General features: G+C 46.0%; 1 protein-coding gene across 1 annotated transcript in view; it reads left to right on the top strand.

Moving 5' to 3' along the window:
* Nucleotides 1-22,549, top strand: part of LOC144941611 (somatostatin receptor type 1-like) — a 30,708-nt gene extending 8,159 nt beyond the window's left edge. The window contains exon 2 of the mRNA XM_078867932.1: nt 21,516-22,549. Within this exon, the coding sequence (XP_078724058.1) occupies nt 21,516-22,407 (892 nt within the window). The 3' untranslated portion in view covers nt 22,408-22,549. The remainder of the gene's footprint in view (nt 1-21,515) is intronic.
* The last annotated feature ends 620 nt before the right edge of the window (nt 22,550-23,169 follow it).

Raw genomic sequence — 23,169 nt, 5'->3', positions numbered from 1 at the left:
ATGCAGCAGGAGGTGTCGACACAAGAGCTTGCATCTTTTGCTTGTGGCCACTTCTCCTCCTCACTCGTTAAGCTGGCTGTTGTTGCAATGGCTCAGTCTGTTTTTTAAAAAAAAATTTCGAGTCTTAGGCGCAGCCCTGCAAATGTTTTGCTCACGCCACTGCCGGCAGAAGGGGCCCTCGCTCGAGGCGGCTCTCGAAAATCCCTCGCTGGAGGGTGTAATTGGCCTACTCTTCCACACTGGCCAGATGTCTTGGAAGAGGTGGAAGTACCCCACTTCACGCAATCTGCCGATCAGCGAATTGTGGTGTGCCCAATTTGTATACTGCTGAGTGTGGACAGAGGCGGGAGGGATTTAAGAAACTTGCACTATTGCTTCATTCACCTACAGAGTTGGGGGATTTAATTGAACTGGCAAGGGGGCATCCTCACACAGCTTTGGAGGTGGCCTTAAAATGTAATTAGGTTCCAGCATGCCTCCTTGCCCCCTGAATTGGAATAGCATGCCCAACGAACCAGTCAAATCCACTCATAATTCACCTGTACATGCAGTTCTGTGAGATAACAAAATAATGATCTTAATAATTGATCACAAATGTATGGCTAAACGTTTATATGAAAAAATATCACCATCAATAACACCGGTGCCTCAGGCAGGCCCACAATTATCGTACGTTCTGGCTCATTGTTCAACACGCAGCTATTGCTAGCAAAAAAAACGACTTTACTTTTCATTGCCACATTCAGAATGTTTTATCCCCCAATAGTTGTTGTTTAACCCTGGTTTTGAGATCACAAGTAAAAAAAAACCTATACATTAAGCGGGCTTCGATGAAATAGCGTTGAACATAAATATCCCCGATTCAGCCCTTACCATTATTACATCTCATGACAGCGAATATGTTGGGCTAATTGTACATATAAACTTAAATGTCTTTGTAAAATCACTTTAATTCTCCAAACCAAGCTATTAAGAGACTCGATTGGCCTTCATTGAATTATCACTGGGCAGCAAATGCACCGCTGATGAGATTACTTGAAAGTGTTCTGTTACGTTCAAACGTCGCCTTTCGCCACTAATATCATGTTTGAAAACCAAATTCATCGGCACATTTGCACACGCGACAGCTCGATTTGATTGGCGCTTGTCAAGTGGGTGGAGGGTGTGCTCGCTAAGCACTGACGATGCATCCACACGATCTATCCCAAAAATAAACTAATTCCGCTCTTTCGGTTAAGTCACGTCTAAAGATAAAATAATAAATTAAATTAAATAATAGAATACGACGTTTCGATTGCAACACAATCGAAACGATTGCAACACAATCGAAACGTCGTATTCTATTATTTAATTTAATTTATTATTTTATCTTTAGACGTGACTTAACCGAAAGAAACAAATAATAATTCCTGCAGTCACGAAAGTTCTAAAATTAAGATTAATTCCGCTCTGTATGTAACGACATCGGTAACAGTAATCTGTTCAACAATTCCGCGCGACAAGAACCAAACGCCTCTGACCAAAATCACCGGAATTGCACCTGACCTTGTCAGATCTCGAAATTCCCCCCAGCGGTAAGCCTGGAGGATAAGTGCTTGGATGGACCACCACTATGCCTACCAGGTGTTATAGGCTGCTGCAGGCACTAGGTGGTGGGCAGCAGCAAATTCCACGTCGATCTACGCTGTCTGCGAAGCAATGGACCGATATCGATATTTTCCGATGTGTTGCGTTTCTGATGATAGTGTTTTGCGTTTTACGAGAAGAAAAAAAAACACCTCTTAAACCGTGAATCTTGAGTTTTAAAGGATGCCCGGATTTGCGACAACAAACATTTTTCCTGTCCTCGGCAGCTGCCCTGCAATCTGCCTGGCTGTGTAAATCACACCGTGCATGTCAACTTCGTCTTCATGTTGTGCTTTAGGGGGGCTGCTCGCTGCTGGGGTGCAAACAGAACTCGGGCATGTCATGGACAAAACGAAGATGAAAACAACCGTCTCCAAATACCAGGAGAGGGGAGAAACTGCGCAAGAGCTGGCGAAACTTTCTGACGTTCACCGTTCCATGGAGACTGTCGAGGTTTTCCCAGGCCAGCTGCCTCAAATAGAGGAATGTTGATTCTGACAAAACCAGTGAAGGGGCCGAAAAACCAATCAGCGCCACATACTTGCCAATCTTGTTCAACTTAGGCAGGTGGCTGCCGATGTACGAACCCTTTTGCCGCATACCGGATTTCGAAGTGAAGACCAAAAATGTTTTTCAAAAGTATTGGAGAGTGTGGCATGATTAAAAAATAAAAAATCAGTGAAAGCATTTACATGTGTTTCGAAAAACAAATCGCTGCTTAAATTGATAGGATTGGCAAGTACCTTGCTATTTATTCATGAATCAATGTGTCTCAGATTAATAGCCTTAACAAAAGCAGTTACAACCGACTTTTGTTTGGCAACGAGGGGGTGCATGGGTAATTTTGGAATTCAATATCAGACACTCATGCCTTTCTGATTTAAAATTTCAGGCACCTTGAGGTTCATATAACCCACTGACTATTGCTTTTGACAGAGAACCTCTGTAGTTTCTTATTATACATTTAGTATGGCCTATGGAGAGCGTCTACAATGCTGTAAATAAATTTTCCTGCGGGCAGCGAGCGTCATTATAAGATTCTGGGTTGTGGAATGCATTTTCCTACGCCACTGGTTCGTGTTAGCGACTCACAGATCGGACTTATTATTCCTACTTATAGATTTGACTGCAAGGATTCATACTTTTTGGTTTTTTCGGTAAAGTCATGTCGTTGTTTTCATTTATTTCATTTATTTTTTACTTATTATTCCTACAATTTTTTTTTTATCTGGGGAGCTGCACATGGATCCAGGGATGTTTACAAAAAATGATCCAACCTGGAACGGATTGACGGAGAGTTTCGCTTTACCTTTTAAAAAATGTCCTGAAATGATACGGGATTTGTGGCACCAAGCTGCTTTGACACAGATTAGCACAAATTATGTTTCCATGATCTGGACTAAACCCCTCACCACTTTCCTTTCTTCCTTTACCACATGGCTGAGCCCAGCGAGGTGCTCGGCTCACCCTCTGGGCATGAATCTAAGTGAGTGTGGGGAGGTGATGGATCAGATAGGAGACAACGCTTTTTACGCCGTACACCCCAATCTCACGTAGGTTACAAACCACCATCGCCATCATCATCAGCCACAATCCATCCGCCATGTACGTGTGCATGCTGAACTTCTTTCGCGCAGCGTGCGAATGACCGAAGGCCTCCACAAAACCCTCGGCACAACTCTAACAATCTTTGAGTGTAAGAATCCACCTCGCTCCCGCGCACGTGCTCATTTCGTTGTTCCATCTCTCTCTGGTGGAGCTCACTCTTCGGCGCATTCCATTCCCTTTGGCTGCCACTCCGTCCATAACTCTGGTTCAGTGGCCATCAACGTTTCTTGCTAAGTTATGAAAATAGTGTTTTTGTTTCAATAATAATAATAATAATGTTTGAATGAGGAAATTAGGTTGTTATTTAATGGGGGGGGGGGGGGGGCGGCATTATTCATAATACACTTAATGACATATCGTTCTTTACAAACCCGTGCATAACAGCCTTGCGCCGATGACTAAACCACCTGGAATGATCCTGATCTTGTCATATCTCAACAGCTCAGCGGCACTAAGCTGAAATAGGTTTTTCGGACGGGGAGACTACCATGCACGGCAGGTGTCGCCTATGCACGTACGCGTGTATGCTGAACTTCTTTCACACCGTACGTCGCCAACCGTGCCACCCGTGCTGGGGGCAGCAGAGGGCGATGCACCAAATCCACGGTTGTACCGCACTTTGACCCTTCCATGTCCTCTCGTCTCCGCCAAACCTGCACTGAGCCAGAGCGGAGAATAGGGTCGCCACCTGTTACTGCTTTTCCAGGATCGCCCTCGTCAAGAGGTTGCTCTCCTAAAAAATCTGAATGTCTTCACTCAGCATCAAAGGTCTTCTTCTCATTAGACGCCAAGTGGCGGTGAAGTACGGTTGAATAACCGCGATGATCCACGCGGTTTGGGGGGAGGTGTTCATTGAGCAGCCGATTGACAAAGTGCCGAACGTGTGCGTTGTGCATATACATATGCAGAAAGGACCAGTCTAAATTCATTCTAGATTTGAAGCTTTCGCATCACTTCTACATAACAAAAGGCTCAGTCCCATTTGCACGCACCTTTACATCATCCGCACCCAGTTTACACAACAAAGGCTCATTCCTAACAGCGTGCTTCAGCCGCACCGAACCTCACAAAAATAATATTCAGGGCCTACCTTGGCTCCTCCCACCCTCAACCAGTATATATACAAGGACTGTTTTCTTGGAATTTCTCTCACTTGATACAGCTATCGTGCTGTGACGGTTCCACCTGAAGACGGAAGCTTGTGTTGCCTCCGAAACGTCGTGATTTTTTATTTTATTTTTATTTTACTTTTATTAATTTAATTTTTTTATCTACGTGACTTTACCGAAAAAACCTAAGGATATGAAGTCTAAATTCAGTCCAAAAGTAGTGCCCACAGAGCATATGGTATGACGCTATTGGCTCGGGCAGGAACATCCCAAGGGGGTCCATCTCCCAGTCAGTGCATTGCCTCTGTTGCAGTCGTAGCAGCAGGAGCACAGCTGGGCCACGCCACACCACCGCTATGTTGTGTGCGAGCTACATATGATTGAGACTTGTTCACATAATCAACGTTTTAAGCCACAGCGTGCTTTTATTTGTTTCCTGAAACACTGATTTGTGCCTTATGAAAATACACTTTACGAGATGAACTGGCCTGGCATTAATCCTTCTGCCTTTCTTTACGTAAACATACTTTGTCACTATTAACAGTGTGTTGAAAGTCGAGAACACGGTGGGGAGTACGGTGTCGTACCTTGCCAAGAACCAAATGAACCTGATGATGAGCGCTTGACATAGTGTAAATAATATACCCTGCTTGTGAAATGTGCCATGCACCGTACGTGTCGGTGTGTATATGTAAACGTGAAATATGTAAGAATGCCATTTAAACCACCTATTAATGGCATGTGTAGTGGTTCATTGCATTCGCAGTATCCTGAGAGATTGGAGGAGTCTTCTTGGTTCTTTCGGTGAAGTCACGTAGAAGGGAAGTAATAAAATAATAAAAATAAAGCATAATAAAATAATTCTCACGACGTTTCGGCCACAACGCAAGCAGCCGTCCTCAGGTGAAGACCAGGTCTGTCGGGGAGACAGCGTCACCTGAGGACGGCTGATTGCGTTGTGGCCGAAACGTCGTGAGAATTATTTTATTATGTTTTATTTTTATTATTTTATTACTTCCCTTCTACGTGACTTTACCGAAAGAACCAAGAAGATGAATCCCTGCAGTCACGAAAGCTTTAAATCGAAAGATTGGAGGAGGTTTGGGGAGGCCTTCATGCAGCAGTGGATTGTCCATGGCTGCTGCTGCTGCTGGTGCTGCTGCTGCTGCTGCCGCTGCCATAGCAAATGGCAGCAAAGTCTAAATGTCATTTTTTTCCATGTAGAACACTGATCACCTGATTTACATGAACCCGATTTACATTGACACGATTTCCATAAATGTCAGTGATTCACAGTCCACATCATCCAACCAGACATCGCGTAAGTGAAACGACACCAAAGGTCAAAGCACGGACAGCCTTCAGACCCAACGTTGGAATGCTTTAAACGCGGCCACAGGGCAAAACGCAATGGCGTAGATGGGATTTGAACGTGGCTGAGATTGCGACGGCAGATTCCAACATTTTCCAACTCCCAATGAGAGACGGTTTTTTTCGTGAAGCTCGCTGAATTTACAGCACTGTGTCGATAATGTAATGGTGCTTTAACCGGTAATTAATGGCCAGTTGCATGCTCTGCCAATGCAATTCACACAGGTGCCTCTTTTACGAGTAGCTTGGAAAATATATATTATGGTTGTCTGAAATGGGAGTTTGTTTCCGTCCATAAACATGACGACAACGCAATCTTCGTTGCACGTTAATTCCATTGCCTATTAAGGGTGGCGGGCCGCTCACGGAGGCAACAGAGGATGGTTTTCAACAATTAATCTGGGAAGCAAATCGGAATAATAACAATAATAAACAGGACCGTGCGGGGTGGGCTGGTAGGAACGAATAACCAAAGAATATAAACATAATGTATTATTACACTTGTTAAGCCAGGAAAGCCCCACTGAGTCAAAAGGTTTTTGTAGGGTCCTGCCAAGTGTTTGCAGTAGGGGGCGATGTTGATACACGGACGGACGGACGATATAATCTATTGGTGGTCTGGTCCACTTCGTTCCTACCAGTAAAAGTTTCCCTTATCTATGGACAAATCACACATGTTGTTTTTTTCCCTCCCAGCAATATATTAAGACTGTTGGAGGGGGGGGGGGTGTCCGGACACCCACGACACCCTCAATTGCTGAACTTCTGCTTGCGATGCATTGCAGCTCAGCCAAGCTTCAGCGTGCCGACTGACAAAGGTCTCATTCGGCGTCGCTAATATATACTCGAAGCATTACAATGTGCATTCGGCGTGTTTGTGTGTGTGTGTAAGTGCGGCGTGTTTGTGTGTGTGTGTGTGTAAGTGCGGCGTGTTTGTGTGTGTGTGTAAGTGCGGCGTGTTTGTGTGTGTGTGTAAGTGCGGCGTGTTTGTGTGTGTGTGTAAGTGCGGCGTGTTTGTGTGTGTGTGTAAGTGCGGCGTGTTTGTGTGTGTGTGTAAGTGCGGCGTGTTTGTGTGTGTGTGTAAGTGCGGCGTGTTTGTGTGTGTGTGTACAAATGCGTACCGACACGACGTGGAGGGTGGTGCTGAAGCGGCTAGCACGCTGCGCTACGGACCCGGTGACCCCAGTTAGATTCCTGCTTATGGCCAACACAAGTGGCGATTATTTGAATCGATCCCGGGCCCCCCTCCCCTAAGTTGTCTCGGCCTCAAATGAGCACCTGGTGTGATGTGTAAAACATCGCCACGAGGGAGACAAAGGCGGCCGGACGTGGTGCTGGCCATCCACACTCTCGTGTGCCATGCCGGCCTTCATAGGTGCTCGCTAACAGTACTTGCCCCAACAGCCTGTTAAGGCGACATGGGATATATATATATATTTTGATCGTACACTTGTCATCATCGGCCATAATCTATGCACTCCTGAATGAAAGCTGCCACAATCCCTCACAGTCATTGCGATGCGACCAGCCATCCATCTAAGCACCTGCACGTGAGATAATTCCATCACTCCATCTCTCGGCTGGGCTTTAGACGAGCGGAAGATAAATACAAATCCCATATTAGGAAAAAAAAATAACGGTCCTCTTCGGATCCTAGGTGAGTGAGTCATACCTCGGAAGGGCAGAGAACGGGGGAGTTGTTTTGGTGCGAACGATTGTTAACAGAAATGTCCTCGTTCCATACATTATTGGAAGGCCCCCTCGAAACCACGTAGCGTAGCTGTGCAGTCATTTCTTGATTAACTCCTCGAACATATCGAGCTCCGACGGTGGATTCGGTCGGGGATGCTTTTGTTGCGCGAGCAGGCCACCCGCTGCCCTCCCAATGTTTTTCAGGAAGAAAAAAAATGAATTGCCTTTGGCGAAAGAGAATCTCCCCCATTGTACCGTTGGCTCGGTTGGAAAACAGCGGGGGTTTATGAAATGTGACTTCTGATGAGTGAGCGGTATGACATTAGGAAGGATTGGCCACAGCTCCCTTTATGAAAGGGTGGACAATGCGAGCCTTGCCGAATTGTGTATCGCCACCAGCGTAAAGGGAAGAAACAATCAAAATAACAAGGTTGTTGGAACAACCTTGCTTCCTCCCGTAACATCGTCAATCTGTTTCGATTTAAAGCTTTCGTGACTGCAGGGATTCATCTTCTTGGTTCTTTCGGTAAAGTCACGTAGAAGGGAAATAAAAAAAAAATAAAACATAATAAAATAATTCTCACGACGTTTCGGCCACAACGCAAGCAGCCGTCCTCAGGTGAAGACCAGGTCTGTCGCGGAGACAGCGTCAGTGACTTTACCGAAAGAACCAAGAAGATCGTCAATCTGCCTTCAGACATATCCCGAAGCCGTCGATCGGTGCTGCATACAACTGCATTTGCAGATGTGATTTGCAAACTTTCATCCTTACGCATGTTATCGGTAGTTCAATGTGATAGTGCAATGCCATTGAGGGACTGCGTGTCTTGGTGCAGTCTGGGACTCTCTTTGCTGTTTTACTTGATCTATTACAGGTAGGAACAACAGGTTCCACACTGCCCACCAGGGATTATTTGTCTGTCTGTCGTGCACGAATGCGCTGTCCGACCAAGTTCCTACCTGCCCACTCCGAAGGAACGTGTTATACATATTGATTTTCAGTGATTTGCTTAGCTTTCCCATACTTTGCACTCCTATCGTTTTTTTCAGAAGTGTTTGTGGTTGCAACTTTCTGACCCTGTGTCCCGACTGGACATCTGTAAAAACGAGCTTCATAGCTCATCGGATTTATCCAGCATAAATTCAGATTCTGATAGAGATTCTGAAGTGAACATTACTGTTTACAAGCCAGTGACCATTTTTATCTTCACGTAATCCAACTGTAAATGTGCCTTCGTCTTAGGTGCATTACTGGCTGTGTTTATTTGAAAACAGTATTGACAGAGGTTTTACTGGTAGGAACCTCCTGGTTACACCAGCCCACAGGGGATTATTGTGTCCGTTCGTCCGTCGTTCAGGGAGAGGCTGGGTGGAGAAGGAGGGGCTGGGTGTGGAGGGGAGGGTGAGGAGGGGCTGGGTGGGGAGGGTGGGGAGGGTGGGGCTGAGTGGGGAGGTGAGGGTGGGGAGGGGCTGGGTGGGGAGGGTGGGGAGGGGCTGGGTGGGGAGGATGGGGCTGGGTGGGGGGTGGGAGGGGTGGGGCTGGGTGGGGAGGGACTGGTCACCCCGTGGTGCCCTTATAAAACTCAACGTTTAACCTACTCACGCCGGCTTGTGCCCGCCCTCACAGTCGGGCATATTTGGGGAATACACCACGCCGCCGTTGACCCTGGCCATTGACCGAGCAACCCAACGTTCCTACCAGCTCCCTCCGCAGGAATGTGTTCTTTTTTTATTCAGTTAATTATTGCCCTCTGAATCTCCCACTGTGCAGCTTCTCAGGTGTGTGTTTCGCATTGTATCACGTGTTGTTTGGCATGGCGGCCCAACGTTTCTTCACAAACTCGACGTTTTTCTTCGGGTCCTGAAGAAGCTCCGAGCACTTTGAGCAAAACGCTTCAGACATCGCGACAATCAACGCGGCACAATCTGGAAACGTATTGCAGAGCCGTACAGCACAGCCGCTGTGCATGAGTGTTTATGCGTGGGATAAAACCTGAGCGCCTGGAAAACAACCACCAAACGTGCGAGGAGGCAACACTCGATCCCAAGCTTAAGGGACAGGTGGCAATAGTCCACACTCTTGCGGTGCTGTCTTTCTCTGGCATGCCAGGGTTTGGCGCTTTGATGCTCAAGGTGAGGGCTTCTCACAACATTCGTGTGGTCATCCAACCCTCACCTCCATGGTGCTGCGGCCTTCGCCACTGTCTTCAAGCATTGATTGCTACATTCATGAAATTTGCTCTAAATATAATTCCTTGCCCTTACCACATTGTTAAAATGTCCCTAACATAGGTTATATAAGACATACAACTCAACAAATTCGTCAGGAACACTGCCCCAAAAGGAAAAAAATCTAGATTAGGTGACGTGTAGGGCTTTGGACCTTTTTCATAGCACATTTGACTTTTGAAAGGTCATCAGATGCAGGAGTTTTGACCTCTGCAGACCACATCGTACATCATACATTCACCGGTCACGAAAGACCATCGCCTAATGTGTTAGCGTGTTACGAGATTGCAATATCCTGTTTATTTCATGGTGTTTGGTAGTCATGATGGCAAGAGAATTTGACCCTGTGGTTTAAAGCATTGCGTTGCTATTTGTCGACTTTCACAAACCTGTGCATTCATCATCCAAGAGTGACAACAACAACAACAAAAACTGCGCTTGCACACACAACCCAAATTGTGTTGTGTGTTGTTAACATGGCTAGCATGTGTATTACTATTGTAAGAATGCTAATCTCAAGTCAAGCCTGTGACCAAGTCACCCAGAATGCACCCAATCCAGCCATAGGGTGTGGGATGAGGGGGTGGGGGGAGGGGGGACGCGGGGGGAGGGGCCCCCTGTCCTCTTTCAAACATCTTATAGGCAAGCAAAAATATGTTGGTACAATATTTAACGTTTAACGTTTGATAATTGTTTTTTTACCCTTCTATCTGGCAACGAAACTGACACCTTTTTTACAAGGAGTCATGTTTGCATAGACCACAATACCTGCAGCCATAATGCAAACAAAAAACATAACTCTGATATATGCACTGTCCTTGAAGTTGATTGGTCCACACCCGAGACAGCTTTCCTTAGAGCCTAGTCTCACATGGGTTGGACAAGGCGTCATCTGTGCCATGACCCCCCACCCTCACCTCATGCCCCTTTAAGTAAGGTCACGCTACGATCTCGTCAGAAGCTAAGCGGGGTTGAGACTGGATCGTACTTGGACGGGCGAACATCACTTATTTATGAAACAGGTGCTATAGGCTCTTGTGGGGCCACGTTGTCAGTGCAGCAAAATTCATCGTTGTACTGTACTATGTTGCAATGTCTATGCTCCCCACAGTCATAAACCCACACTGACCAGTGCAGTCAAATACTCTAAAAACATTTTTATTTTACCGTGTAAGGCCCACCGAGCTACGTAGTTCGTTTTGAGAAGTGACCTGGCGATCACAAATGAGAGCTCGACGAAGCGGCGTATCGCCACGTAGACATTTAGAGCATCCAAATACTCTAAACGCGCGACGTTGATTCTAAATGTGGAGGGAAAAACCGGAGGACCCGGGGGAAAATCCACACGACTGCGGGGGAGAGAGACACGTAAACTCCAAATACAGTCGGGTTCGAACCCACCACCTCATCCATACCATGCGAGGTAGTTAACATTTCGCCACCGTATTTGACCGAATAAGGCCAAATAAATCCCCGTGACCCATACAGCATGGGGAAGCTCTCGTTCAGCGGTGGGTTGACCAATGGGCTGTGCATGCGCGCTGCTAAATGTCGGCGGCGTGTCTTTATCACGAATAATAATCTCAAGTCAACGTCGGCCCACAAGGAGAACTTGAAATCTCCGAGCATCATTAGCACGCAGCATATTTCACGAGAGATGAATTCACGATTGCACACTTATCGCCTCCCCAGCAAGCTGCGTTATTGTGATTATTATAATTCATGTCTGCTAGGAAACTGTTGCAAACATTGGAATGGATTTTTGATGCGCAAAACCTACAGAGATATACCGGTAATTGTTTCATCTTTTCATAATTGTTCCTGGTGCCTGCGAATAGAACTAATTTTGAGTGATAATGAAGCCACTTTAACTGACGAGACAAGCAATGATGTGACCTGGATGTTAGCTTTTCCATTTCTTTTAGTATAAAGCACAGGTGGATTAGACATTATAGTAGTGTATCAGATGGTAATTGGTGACTCTACCCTATTTAAAGTGAAAGGCATGGCCATATAAAGTGACAGCATGGTAATAACCTCATTAAAATCGAAAAATAAATGATAGCCCCGTGACCCTAATAGGTCATTGTTTGTAGGCCATGCAAAACTACTTCACGTGGCCACCCTTGAGCCATTAATTTCAATTATAAAAGTGTGTAATGTTTGTACAAAAAGAATGTTCCGAGCCAAAGGCAGGTTGAAATAATAAAACTGTAAAAGCCCACTTCACATTCAACTGAGATCTTTCATCCAGGCGAGGAAACCTGCATAGGATTCTAATTATCAACATTTTGCTTGCATATTATACTGTTCCGTTTTGCTGAAAAAACTTAATTAATTGGCACATTTGCCCACGTGAAAACTTGATTGTATTAGCTTCGATACATGGTGCAGGGTTACATTGGTAAGTTGCCATTATAGCTACACGACGATCTAATCCAAATGAGCATGATTATGAACCAGGATTATAACGCGGGCAGTAAATCAGGAGATATGCCCCTGCAAGAATCATTGTTGTAGGGGTGGCTGAGAATAAGAACGCTCAATGGCAACCAGTTGGGGCACGGCGGCAATTTTGTTTTAATGAAAACAAGAGGCCCTGTACAGAGAGTGCGCGACAGGACGGGGGAGTAGTAACAGATTTCCCGCGAATAAAAAAAAACCCCAAGGCCAGAGCCTTTTTTAAAATTTAACAAATGAGATGATTCATAATAAATTTCAGCTCAGATTGCCACGTGGGTGCAATGACAATGTGTGTCGTACACCCGACACGGACGAATAAGTAAGAGTTGTCACGTGTTTATTCTAGATTTGAAGCTTTCGTGACTGCAAGGTTTTTTCGGTAAAGTCACGTAGGGAAAATATTATAATAAAATAAAATTATAGTAAATTAAAATACTGTATCAAGTAAATTTGGCTTTGACGGTCCCGCCTGAAGACGGAGACTTGTGTTGTCTCGTGATTTAATTGAGTTATTTTCATTATTTATTATTTTACTTTATTATACATTTTTACCTACGTGACTTTACCGAAAAAACACCCAAGAGTCTAGTTGTCACGTGGTCAAATGTGACAGTTTGTTATTGCCCCGAGCACCCTCCCTCGTGTGTTGGCGAGCACTGCACAAGGACACGGAACGAAGAATGGGTGAGACGTTTCGCTGGGCGTTACAATCACCATCGTCAATTGTGAATTCCCCCCCCCAGTCTCGGGTCTTAGGGGCCCTCCATAAATGACGTCACGCACCTGGGGGGGGGGGTCAGATATTTGTGACGATGTGTGACCAGGGGGGGGGGGGGTTGAGAAATGTGACTTCACATCAAAATGCGCAATTTTAAATTAATATAAACAACACGTTCTACTTAATTAAATAGACTTTTTAAATAAATGTTTTCTCCCACAATATCAGAGTGCAGCGCCACATTAAATACGCACTACAATGACAATAGTTTAAAGCGATTTGAAGCATGCTTTATTTTCAAAATGGAAATACTGTATGGTTTGGGCGGGGGGGTGCAGAGCTTTGTGACGTCATGTTTGAGGGGGGGCCTGACTTTTTGTGACGCCGTGTGACGAGGGGGGGGGGGGGGTCAAAAATCGTCCAAAATCGCGTGACGTCATTTATGGACGCCCCATAAATGGATGGTGTCATGTTATCACTGCACTTCCACAAGCTTGCAGGAGGTAGCAGGAAGTGATGTCTAGAGGTGAATATATTAACATAAACAATTACATTAAAATTAATTATGTTTGATATGTTAATATGTAGGCATTATGTGGCGATACAGGATAGTTATAGTTAATGATGCGAAATGGTTATGCTTGGTTATAATAAATTATATTACATATGTAATCAGAAAGTCCATAAACTTACCCGGTGATACAGGTTAGTCATAGTTAATTAATTATATTATAGGGTTAGAAATGTTATAAAATGCTATGCGAATTGAAATTAACGTCAATATTGTTCACTATACTACTGAGGTTGTGACGTGATTACTTAATTATTCATGGTTAAGTAATGAAATCACAACCTCTTACTCATCTTGCTAAATATCCAACTCTTGTCCATCTATCTTGTCATCTCAACTCACGAGGTGGAGGAGGGGGGGGGGAGACCAAAAAAGAATGACTGAATTTCGATTTGAAGCTTTCGTGACTGCAGGGATTCATCTTCTTGGTTCTTTCGGTAAAGTCACGTAGAATGGAAATAATAAAATAATAAAAATAAAACATAATAAATGGAAATAATAAAATAATACGAATAAAACATAAGAAAGTAATTATTTTATTATGTTTTAAAAATTATTTGATTATGTTGTATTTTTATTATTTTATTATTTCCATTCTACGTGACTTTACCGAAAGAACCAAGAAAAAAGAATTACTGCTTAGGGCCCTTAAAGGTCCACCACCACCACCATCACCACCACCACCATCACCACCACCACCATCACCACCACCACCATCACCACCACCACCATCACCACCACCACCATCACCACCACCACCATCACCACCACCACCATCACCACCACCACCATCACCACCACCACCATCACCACCACCACCATCACCACCACCACCATCACCACCACCACCATCACCACCACCACCATCACCACCACCACCATCACCACCACCACCACCATGGTATTTACTGAAGTTGAAACATCTCACCTGTGCAACATGAGGCCGGTGTTCCTAATCTTACCGTCGTGTTTGGGGCTCTGTTTTAGCTCTTTCGCGCGAGGGGAACTCAACTTTTGTCAACGCCCGATGATGCTGGGTGTGATAATCCGCGGCGAAACGTCGTACAACGTTGTCAAAAATACATTTCTCGCTTCTCAACATTCCGCTACGTTTTGCTGAAATACCGAATCAGTTAGATTTGATCAGCTCGTTCAGGTGGAGGTGGCGGGTGAAAGTCAAATGTTGACATTATACCTACAAGACGATCGAACCCAAATGGAAATAATAATAATAATGATGAATCACGTGTTTAGCCCTTCCTTGTCCATGCGTTTTAAAGAGCAAGGAGATGTATTCGGTATGAATTAATGGATTGTGTTGTGACCTTGCGCTGAGTGCAGTAAAGCACATTCGCTACAAATTATTTGAGGCATGTCGCGTGAACCATTTAAGCTCGGTAATGTGGTTTAGACATTTATTTTTAAAGTCTCAATCATGTTAGCAGGTTTCAATTTCTACAATGGGGCACTTAAAAATCGACACGATACTCAAGAAATTAAATTGAAAACCAGCAAAAAATGATTTCACCTTCGGGCAATAAAGCTCCTTAGATGCTTATTTTTTAAACAGTTTTTTTTTTTAAATTGAAACTAGCAGCTCGCACGGACTTTAGATGTGTCCATCCAACCGTCCGTCCGCCCCTCCCTCCAGCGAGCCAGCAAAACTTGTTTCAAATAATATAACACGAAACTACCTCCCCAGTAGCCCTCCCACCCAGGCCCCCCTCCGTGCCCCCCACTCCCCACGCACTGGAATCTCCCGCACCCCCCCGCAGTGCGCCGCTACCTGGCGACACGCCGCCGCCGGCTCCTCCTCCTCCTCCCCTCTGTGCCCTGGACGGCAACACGTGGTCCATCAGCCAGGGCAAACAGGAAAACTTTTAAAACAAAGTAAACGGCACGGAACACCGCTTTGGCATTTATTGTGGAAAAAAAAATCGACGGTGCAATTAGAGGCAGAGTCATAGATGTTTCATTTATAATGTTATTGGAAAACATCTGCTTTTGTACAGGTATGCTGAGACACACACAGGGACAGACACCACACACAATCTCTGATCTCAAAATTCAAGATGATCCAAAATGCAGTTTCCAGAGTCCTCACCTGCACCCGTGAACGAAATCACATCACCCCAATTCTCCTTTCGCTCCACTGGCTCTGAATTCACTTCCCGGATCAAATTTCAAGATTTAATTCATTGGCTTCAAGATGCTCCATGTACTCGGCCATACCTACATCACCACTCTCATCTCACTCGAATGCCTTCCACACACTCCTGCCTCTCTCCTCTCATTTTTCTCTACTCCCTTCCACACACTCTCCTGCCTCTTCCCTCTCATATTACGCTACTCACTTCCACACACACTCTCCTGCCTCTCATCTCACTCTACTCCTTTCCACACATTCTTTTCTCTCTCCTCTCTCATCCAACTCTACTCCCCTCCACGCACTCTCCTGCCTCTTCCCTCTCATATTACGCTACTCACTTCCACGCACTCTCCTGCCTCTCATCTCACTCTACTCCTTTCCACACATTCTTTTCTATTTCATTTCTCATCCAACTCTACTCCCCTCCACGCACTCTCCTACGTCTTCCCTGTCATTTCACTCCACTCCCCTCGCCACACTCTCAAACTCTCCACTCTACTCAATTTCACGGACGCCTCTCTGCTCCAGCAGACAAGGCATTCTATTGAATCTCCCTGTCAAGTCTCTTCTCAGTTGGTGGTCACTTTTTCTCCTCTGCTGCCCCACAGTCCCAAACACGTTCCCCCCAGCTGTCCATGCTGTCGACCCCTCCCCTCCTTTCTTCCTGATCAATTCCAAGGCTAAAAATATTCATTTTTTTGAAATTCCCTTTGCCTACATCTCTGAATGCAAATAAATATGCCCACTGTTCTGTACAGCCTCAAATAAATCCAAACCGTATTGTGTGCAAGTGTATCTCTGCCTATGCCATTCCCTGCAAAGTAGTAACAATTCCCGCTGTTTGGCATGGTTGGCTAAGAAGTTCAACTTGAGATGTGACCATCGTCATCATCATCATCATCTCTTCCTTAACCACGATGATCACGGGGGCACCGCTAATGCCTCGGCTTGTCAACTCGTTTCAATATTTCTGTTTCTGCACCCAGAGTCTAGAACCCCCTTCCGCCAGACGCTACGTAAATCCAGTTTGTAATTGCGCGACGATTACTTTGCCGACCATGGAGTAATTTGGAAAACAAATGTGGGTGCTCGCAAGCGGAATATTTCGTGTTTTTAATTGGAAACGGCCAGAGAGATGTACTGCATTGATGGCCTATGAGCCAGAGGCGAAAAACAAAAGTCATTAATTTCATGAACACTAAAGTCAACGATAATTCTTGTGGATTCATATTCAGTATTATCCGCATGTTGGCCATTGCATTGTAGCTCATACTTGGCTTTTTCTCTCTCTGTATATCAGTTGCTGCGCAGGAGAAACAGGAGACAAACTCAAAAACAAAAGTCATTAATTTCATGAACACTAAAGTCAACGATAATTCTTGTGGATTCATATTCAGTATTATCCGCATGTTGGCCATTGCATTGTAACGCATACGTGGCTTTTTCTCTCTCTGTATATCAGTTGCTGCGCAGGAGAAACAGGAGACAAACTCATTAAGGACATTTAACACGTTGCAGGCTTTCGCGACGAATGTTATTCATAATAAAGGTGTTTGGGTTAGATCGCGTAAGTAGAAATGCGTCGTAACACTCCACCACCCGACACAGCCAATTAGTAAGAGATTTGTCGCGTAAACAACGCGCCAATTAGTTACTACTTCAGCCCACCGGTGTGTTGGAGAGTAAATCTACATTTACAATTTGAATATTACGTTTCGCTGGTAATTACAACCAGCATCATCGGGCGATTTGCCAGAAGAGTGAAGCAATCCACCTGCTTCCGGTCCTAAATCGAGTAGCAGGACAACGTCATCTCTGAACCCATCAGGTGCAGAGATCAGAGGAGGGTGGGGGGGGGGAGTATTGTAATTATATAATAGATTAGTAATCAGTTAATAAGTGTAGTATGTGTTTCCTTTAGAAGGAATTGTAAGATGTGTTGTTTAAAAATACGCTTCCAGGCCGCACTAAGCCTGTAGCTGTCAGAGCGGTTATTAACGAAAGCAAGCTACTCCGCGTAGATATTCACTTCTGCTTTCAATGCGCCCGAGGGCAATTTGCATGATTTTCCTCTGCAAACTGGCCTCCGTGTGAACGTCGTCTCTCGCGCTTCACCTCTGACATGAAAACATTTGAACAAAATGTTGCTACGCAGAGGGCATTGCACTTCGATGCCAACTTTGAAGATTGGATCTTTAAAGGCTCGTTCACCACCGTCTGCTTTGGGGGGGGGGGGGGGCGAGCACCGACTCTTGCTGTTCTTCATGTTTCCTTCACAACGTCTCATTGGAAGTCTCCTTCCGCTTGTTACAACAAAGCAAAGCAACCGAGCTGTCAAGCCCAACAAGATGTGACCACTCGGCAGAAAATAGCTGTATGAGAATGAAACTCCCAAGAAATATTATCCGAAACAATTTTGCACGCAGTCATTTGTTCTGCTAAATTGTCCATTATTTCACGTGGGTTGGCATAGTCTAATGCGGTTTCTTCCTCAGTTGAGCTTGAGGCCGGTTCATACATTTCTGTGCGGTTTTTACTGTTCTTTTGTGTTTTTTTATTTTATTTCACAGTGCCATCGTGACTAATGCACTGCATGACAATTCTTGGCATTCTAAAGTTTCATTCCAGCTCATACATTTATTTATTCGGCCACACCTAGGTACCTGAAATGAATGCATGGTGTCAACTTCTGCAATGGGGAACGCGAAAGTTAAAGGTCTTCAAAAAATGTGAATAGCTAGTCTTCGATAATCCACCGTGAACATGGAGGCACCATGGATATTGCACCGCAGAGGTCTGTCCCAATAATTTGGTGGGGTACGTCACAGAATATAGGAGGAATTAGCCATGCGATTAAAGTAATCAGCAAAAAAGAATCACGGATAATGAGGTGGCAATGTTTTCCTAAGACCCAAATGGCACAAGTTTACCATGTGGGTGATGGTTCAAAACAACAAAATTTTGTTGCATTTTTAAAAACTTGATATCGGAGTCTAAATAAATGTTAATTTCTTTTCTGTTTAACACGTAGGCTTTCGCGGCTAATATTATACACTAGCTTTTTTACCCGTCCAAGGACGGGTGTAATATTGCAGCAAATCTGAAATATTCAATGGAAAAATTGTTCAGCTCATGATTATTCATGATGGGGGGGGGGGGGGGGTTGGCCCATGTGGAGTGACGTCACCCGCTAATGGTTATTGTGAAGGGGTGCAGCATGTGGAGTGACGTCACCCCCTCATGGTTATTGGGGAGGGGTGCAGCATGTGGAGTGACGTCACCCGCTCATGATTATTAATGAGGGGAGGTGTGCGGCATGTGGAGTGCGCGACCTTCTTGCGCGTTAGTGTCAATTTCCACGCGGACATTAATATTAATGAAGGGGGGGGGGCTCTTTTGCAGTGACGTCACGCACGGATGTAGCACTGTGCTGCGTATATTTATTTTGTACGGTCACTTTCTGTAAAGAAACGTCATAAGTGACTTTGAGTAATAAATTATTTCATTCAGCTCGACCTTCCTCTGCGTTAGTGTAAAAATCCACCCACTCATGAATATTAATGAGGGGGGTGGGTTTCATGTGGAGTGACGTCACGGGGGGGGGTGGCGTCATGTGGAGTGACGTCACACGCGGGACGGACAGACATTTCTGGGTGATTATAGTAGGTAATGTCATAGAGGTTTTTATGGGTTAGATCACGTAAATATAAATGTGTCATCACACGTATCCCTCTATTTAAGAATGAAACAGGAGCATGTCTCCATAAATCTGGCTGTCGCCTGATGATGCTGCTTGTAATGACTGGCAAAACGTCGCACTCGAATTGTAAATGTTGTGGGTTTACTCTCCAACACGCCGGTGTGCTGTTCTCGTAATGAATTGGCATGTTTTGTTTACGAAACAAACCTTACTAATTGGCTGTGCTGGGTGGTGGTGGGTATAACGACACATTTATATTTACGTGATCTAACCCAAAAAAACCTTTATTATGGATTTACTCAAGGAATTACGTTGGCACAGCTAGTCTAAATAAATGATGCATTGCGGATCGCAAACTGACATTCAGAGAAGTTGGGCACGGCTAACGCTGAGCTGCAGGAGCACAGCTAAGAAAAATTAACCCGTAAAAACAAAGTTTTTCACTATAAATCCTTTATATGCGTGGCGGCTAGAGTCCTCTCGTCCTCTGGCTTGAGATGGCTGCCACCTATGGGTCAGATGATTGCCTGCCACCATTAAGCAATTGGTAATTAAATATAATTTTTTTTTCCTTAAAAGTGTAAAGTTATGGAAAAAATTTTTCACGAAAATAAATTGTCACGCACAACAAGTCTGTGTGCAAAATGTCAGCTCGATTGGATCACGGGAAGTGGGTTAAAAAACGACCGAAAGATTTGCACGGGCGTAAGCGCGCAAGCAAGCAAGCAAGTGAACTTAATATAAAGGATAAAAAAAAAACAACCTCCTACCTCCGCGTTTTCCCTGTAGCTCCCCGCTCCTGTAGCTCATCGCGGTTTCCCATCCACCGCGGTGCGCTGTGGATTTTGAGGAAGGAGCTGGCCGCCTCCGTTGAACCCAAAACAAATATTTATTTTGCGAATTAACAAAGAGGTTTGGCGCGGCTCGCAGGTTAATCCGCGGACGCAGCCGATGCAGTCGGTGCACCGCGGATTGCGATGGGAATGGGCTGCTCCCGTAAGCGGGTCTCGATGTCCGTGACATTTTTTTTCGAGTGTTTCTGGATCAACGGTCCTGGGGAGTCCAGGAAGGATTCGTTAACCGCCAGTGATCAGCGGCTTCCTGCAGCCCCGTGGATTATTGAAGCCCTGTTGTACGTAAAATATTCGAGCCGATGGCAGAAAAACAAACCTCGATTACGAGCGTAGTGTGGAAGCGCCTTAATGATGCATTATCACCTGCTGAGTGCCTTTCAGAGCTGTGATTTGGTTATCACACAATGTCTTGTGCGTTGACCCACTAAACATACCCATCCGCCGAGTGGGAATTGCTCACCCATTACCGCATGCATTAGCAGGCACAGGAGTATTTTTTTTTTACTGAGAAAAGAACCGCACATTGCTCCGTGTGCAAAAAGGTGATAATGAAATGGATGACATGTTCAATAGAAACAACCGTGACCACAGACGCCAAGGATTGCCCTGACTTTGTACCACTTTATTTATTAAACATGAGCAACACGGTGCTGGGAAGAATTACATGAGAAATGAATGGTTCGTTTTTTGCGTGTGAGACATCTGAGTGACAGTGGGCTGGGGCCGGGTGAGCGATAGGGAGGGGAGTCCTGCTAATGGGGTGTGTTGGAGGGGTGCTGTGAATTCTATTTGAGGGTGGATTTTGGCTGGTGGAGGTGAGTGATAGCGAGAATTGCCACCTCCCGCGGTACAACAACAAAAAAGCTGGGACGCGTCACGCGAAGGGAAATATCGCACAACACCAAGAGCGAGAATTACCTTACGAGTAAATGCATTGACGGGAGTGGTGTGTTATTTCATCACTGACAAAAACAAACCGGGACTTACAGATGTTCTGAGAAAAGTTCTCAGAAAGAGGATGATTCTTGGGACGCCCAGGGCAAGTGGCAATCCGACTGCGCGCGTGATGGTGGTTGGCTGTGGGCAATGGCGAAGTCAGGATTTTCAGGTAGGGGGGCAAACTATTGTCCTATCATCTCATAGAGTCCCTGACACGTAATAATATGCTACACAGTGGCAGTGGGGGTTGCAAAATGCCGATTTATTACGAATAAATCCCAATGATCCGATCGAAATGAGGGATTTCGATCGGATCATTGGAGGGGGGGGGGCACGTGCCACCCCACCCCCCCCCACTGGCTCCGCCAGTGGCTATGGGTGGCGGGCTGGTGGAGTGCAATGTGGTCGATGGATTTCCCTGACTGGAAGCACGTTCGCTTCACCGCAGTCTGACGTTGTCCTTCTCGTGTCCAACGATTATTGCAGGCGACCCACCGTGGCCAAGCTGATCAACCTCGGCGTGTGGGTCTTCTCACTGACCGTCATCATGCCCATCATCATCTACGCCGACACGGACTTCATCCGCGAGGACCTCGTGATATGCAACCTCATCTGGCCCAACGAGACGTGGTCGTCGGCGTTCGTCGTCTACACGTTCATGGTGGGCTTCCTCGTGCCCGTGGTGGCCATCTGCCTCTGCTACCTGCTCATCATCGTCAAGATGCGCGTCGTCGCCCTCAAGGCGGGCTGGCAGCAGCGGCGGCGCTCCGAGCTCAAGATCACCCGCATGGTCATGATGGTGGTGGCGGTGTTCGTCGTCTGCTGGATGCCCTTCTACATCATGCAGCTCGTCAACGTGTTCAGCCGCGCCCTCGACCCGCGCCTCACCAACTTCTTCGTCATCCTCAGCTACGCCAACAGCTGCGCCAACCCCATCCTCTACGGCTTCCTGTCGGACAACTTCAAGAGGCTCTTCCAGCGCATCCTGTGCCTGCGCTGGGTGGAAGGCACGGCCGAGGAGCCCATGGACTACCGCGCCACGGCGCCACGCAGCCGCCCGCTGGGAGGGCAGCAGCTGCCCGCGCAGCCGGCGGCGGGGGGGGGCGCGCACCACCACCGGCAACAAAACAACAACAGCAGCAGCAACCCCGGGGCGAACGCAGCCACGGCGGCGCTCATGGCCGCCCGCCTGGCCGGGAGCAGCACGGAACAGGGAGGGGGCGGCGGTAGGGCGCGCGCGGACGTGGGCGGCACCGCCAGCGGGAACTCCAGCACGGTGGGGGTGACCCCCGTGGCCGCCGCGGATAACTGCGCGGCGGCGCCGTTGCACACGGTGTTCGGCAACGGCATGTGCACGTCGCACACCACCACCCTGTAGCCAGCACGCGCGCGGCACGCACGCGCGCGGCACGCACGCTCGCTCGCTTGCCCCCGGTGCGTGCGGTGTTCATCATCTAAGTTTGCAAGTTGCTGACTCGCCGCCCTGCCCCGTTCCCTTGGAGCCCTCCCTCCCTGGCTCTATCTCGTCGAGCTGATTTTCTGTGTTGCGGCATCACTAAGCGACTTTGTAGAACTTTCTGACCCGACCCTGCTGTACTTCTGTGTAAAAAAAAAAGAGCTTTATAGCTTATTCCTCCAGTACAAATACAAATTTGAAATCTGAACGTTAGGCTGCCTTCATTAGTGTGGTAATTTTCAGTGCAATATACACTGCAATTTAGTTTTTGCAAATTTTCCACGTTAGAGTGTTTATATATATATGTTGCAGTCTGTCATTACAGGCATCCCTCGTTTTGCTAAAGGGATGCGTTCTTCAATAAACACGGCGTTAAACGAAATTTCGTAAATCGGAATGGCTTTTCCCATTCATATCATGCTTAAAATTAGGGATGCGTTTCGGAAAGTCATTCCAACTCTTCTTCCTAACCTAAAATAAACACCTATATCACTTTCCACAGTACACTGATTAACAACAAAGAACACACATATGAAAACTATTGAATGATAATTCATTTCAAACTAAAATAATTAACCTTTCGGGGAAAGCATCAACAGATCTGCATTTTGGAATTGACTGGGAAGGTGGTTCATATTCTTAGGTTTTTTCTGTAAAGTCACGTAGGTAAAAACATTAATAAGT

This window comes from Lampetra fluviatilis, chromosome 25 (assembly GCF_964198595.1).
Source record: "Lampetra fluviatilis chromosome 25, kcLamFluv1.1, whole genome shotgun sequence".
Lineage (NCBI taxonomy): Eukaryota > Metazoa > Chordata > Hyperoartia > Petromyzontiformes > Petromyzontidae > Lampetra > Lampetra fluviatilis.
The sequence above is the reverse complement of the archived record's forward strand: the minus strand, read 5'-3'. Positions and strand labels throughout refer to the sequence as shown.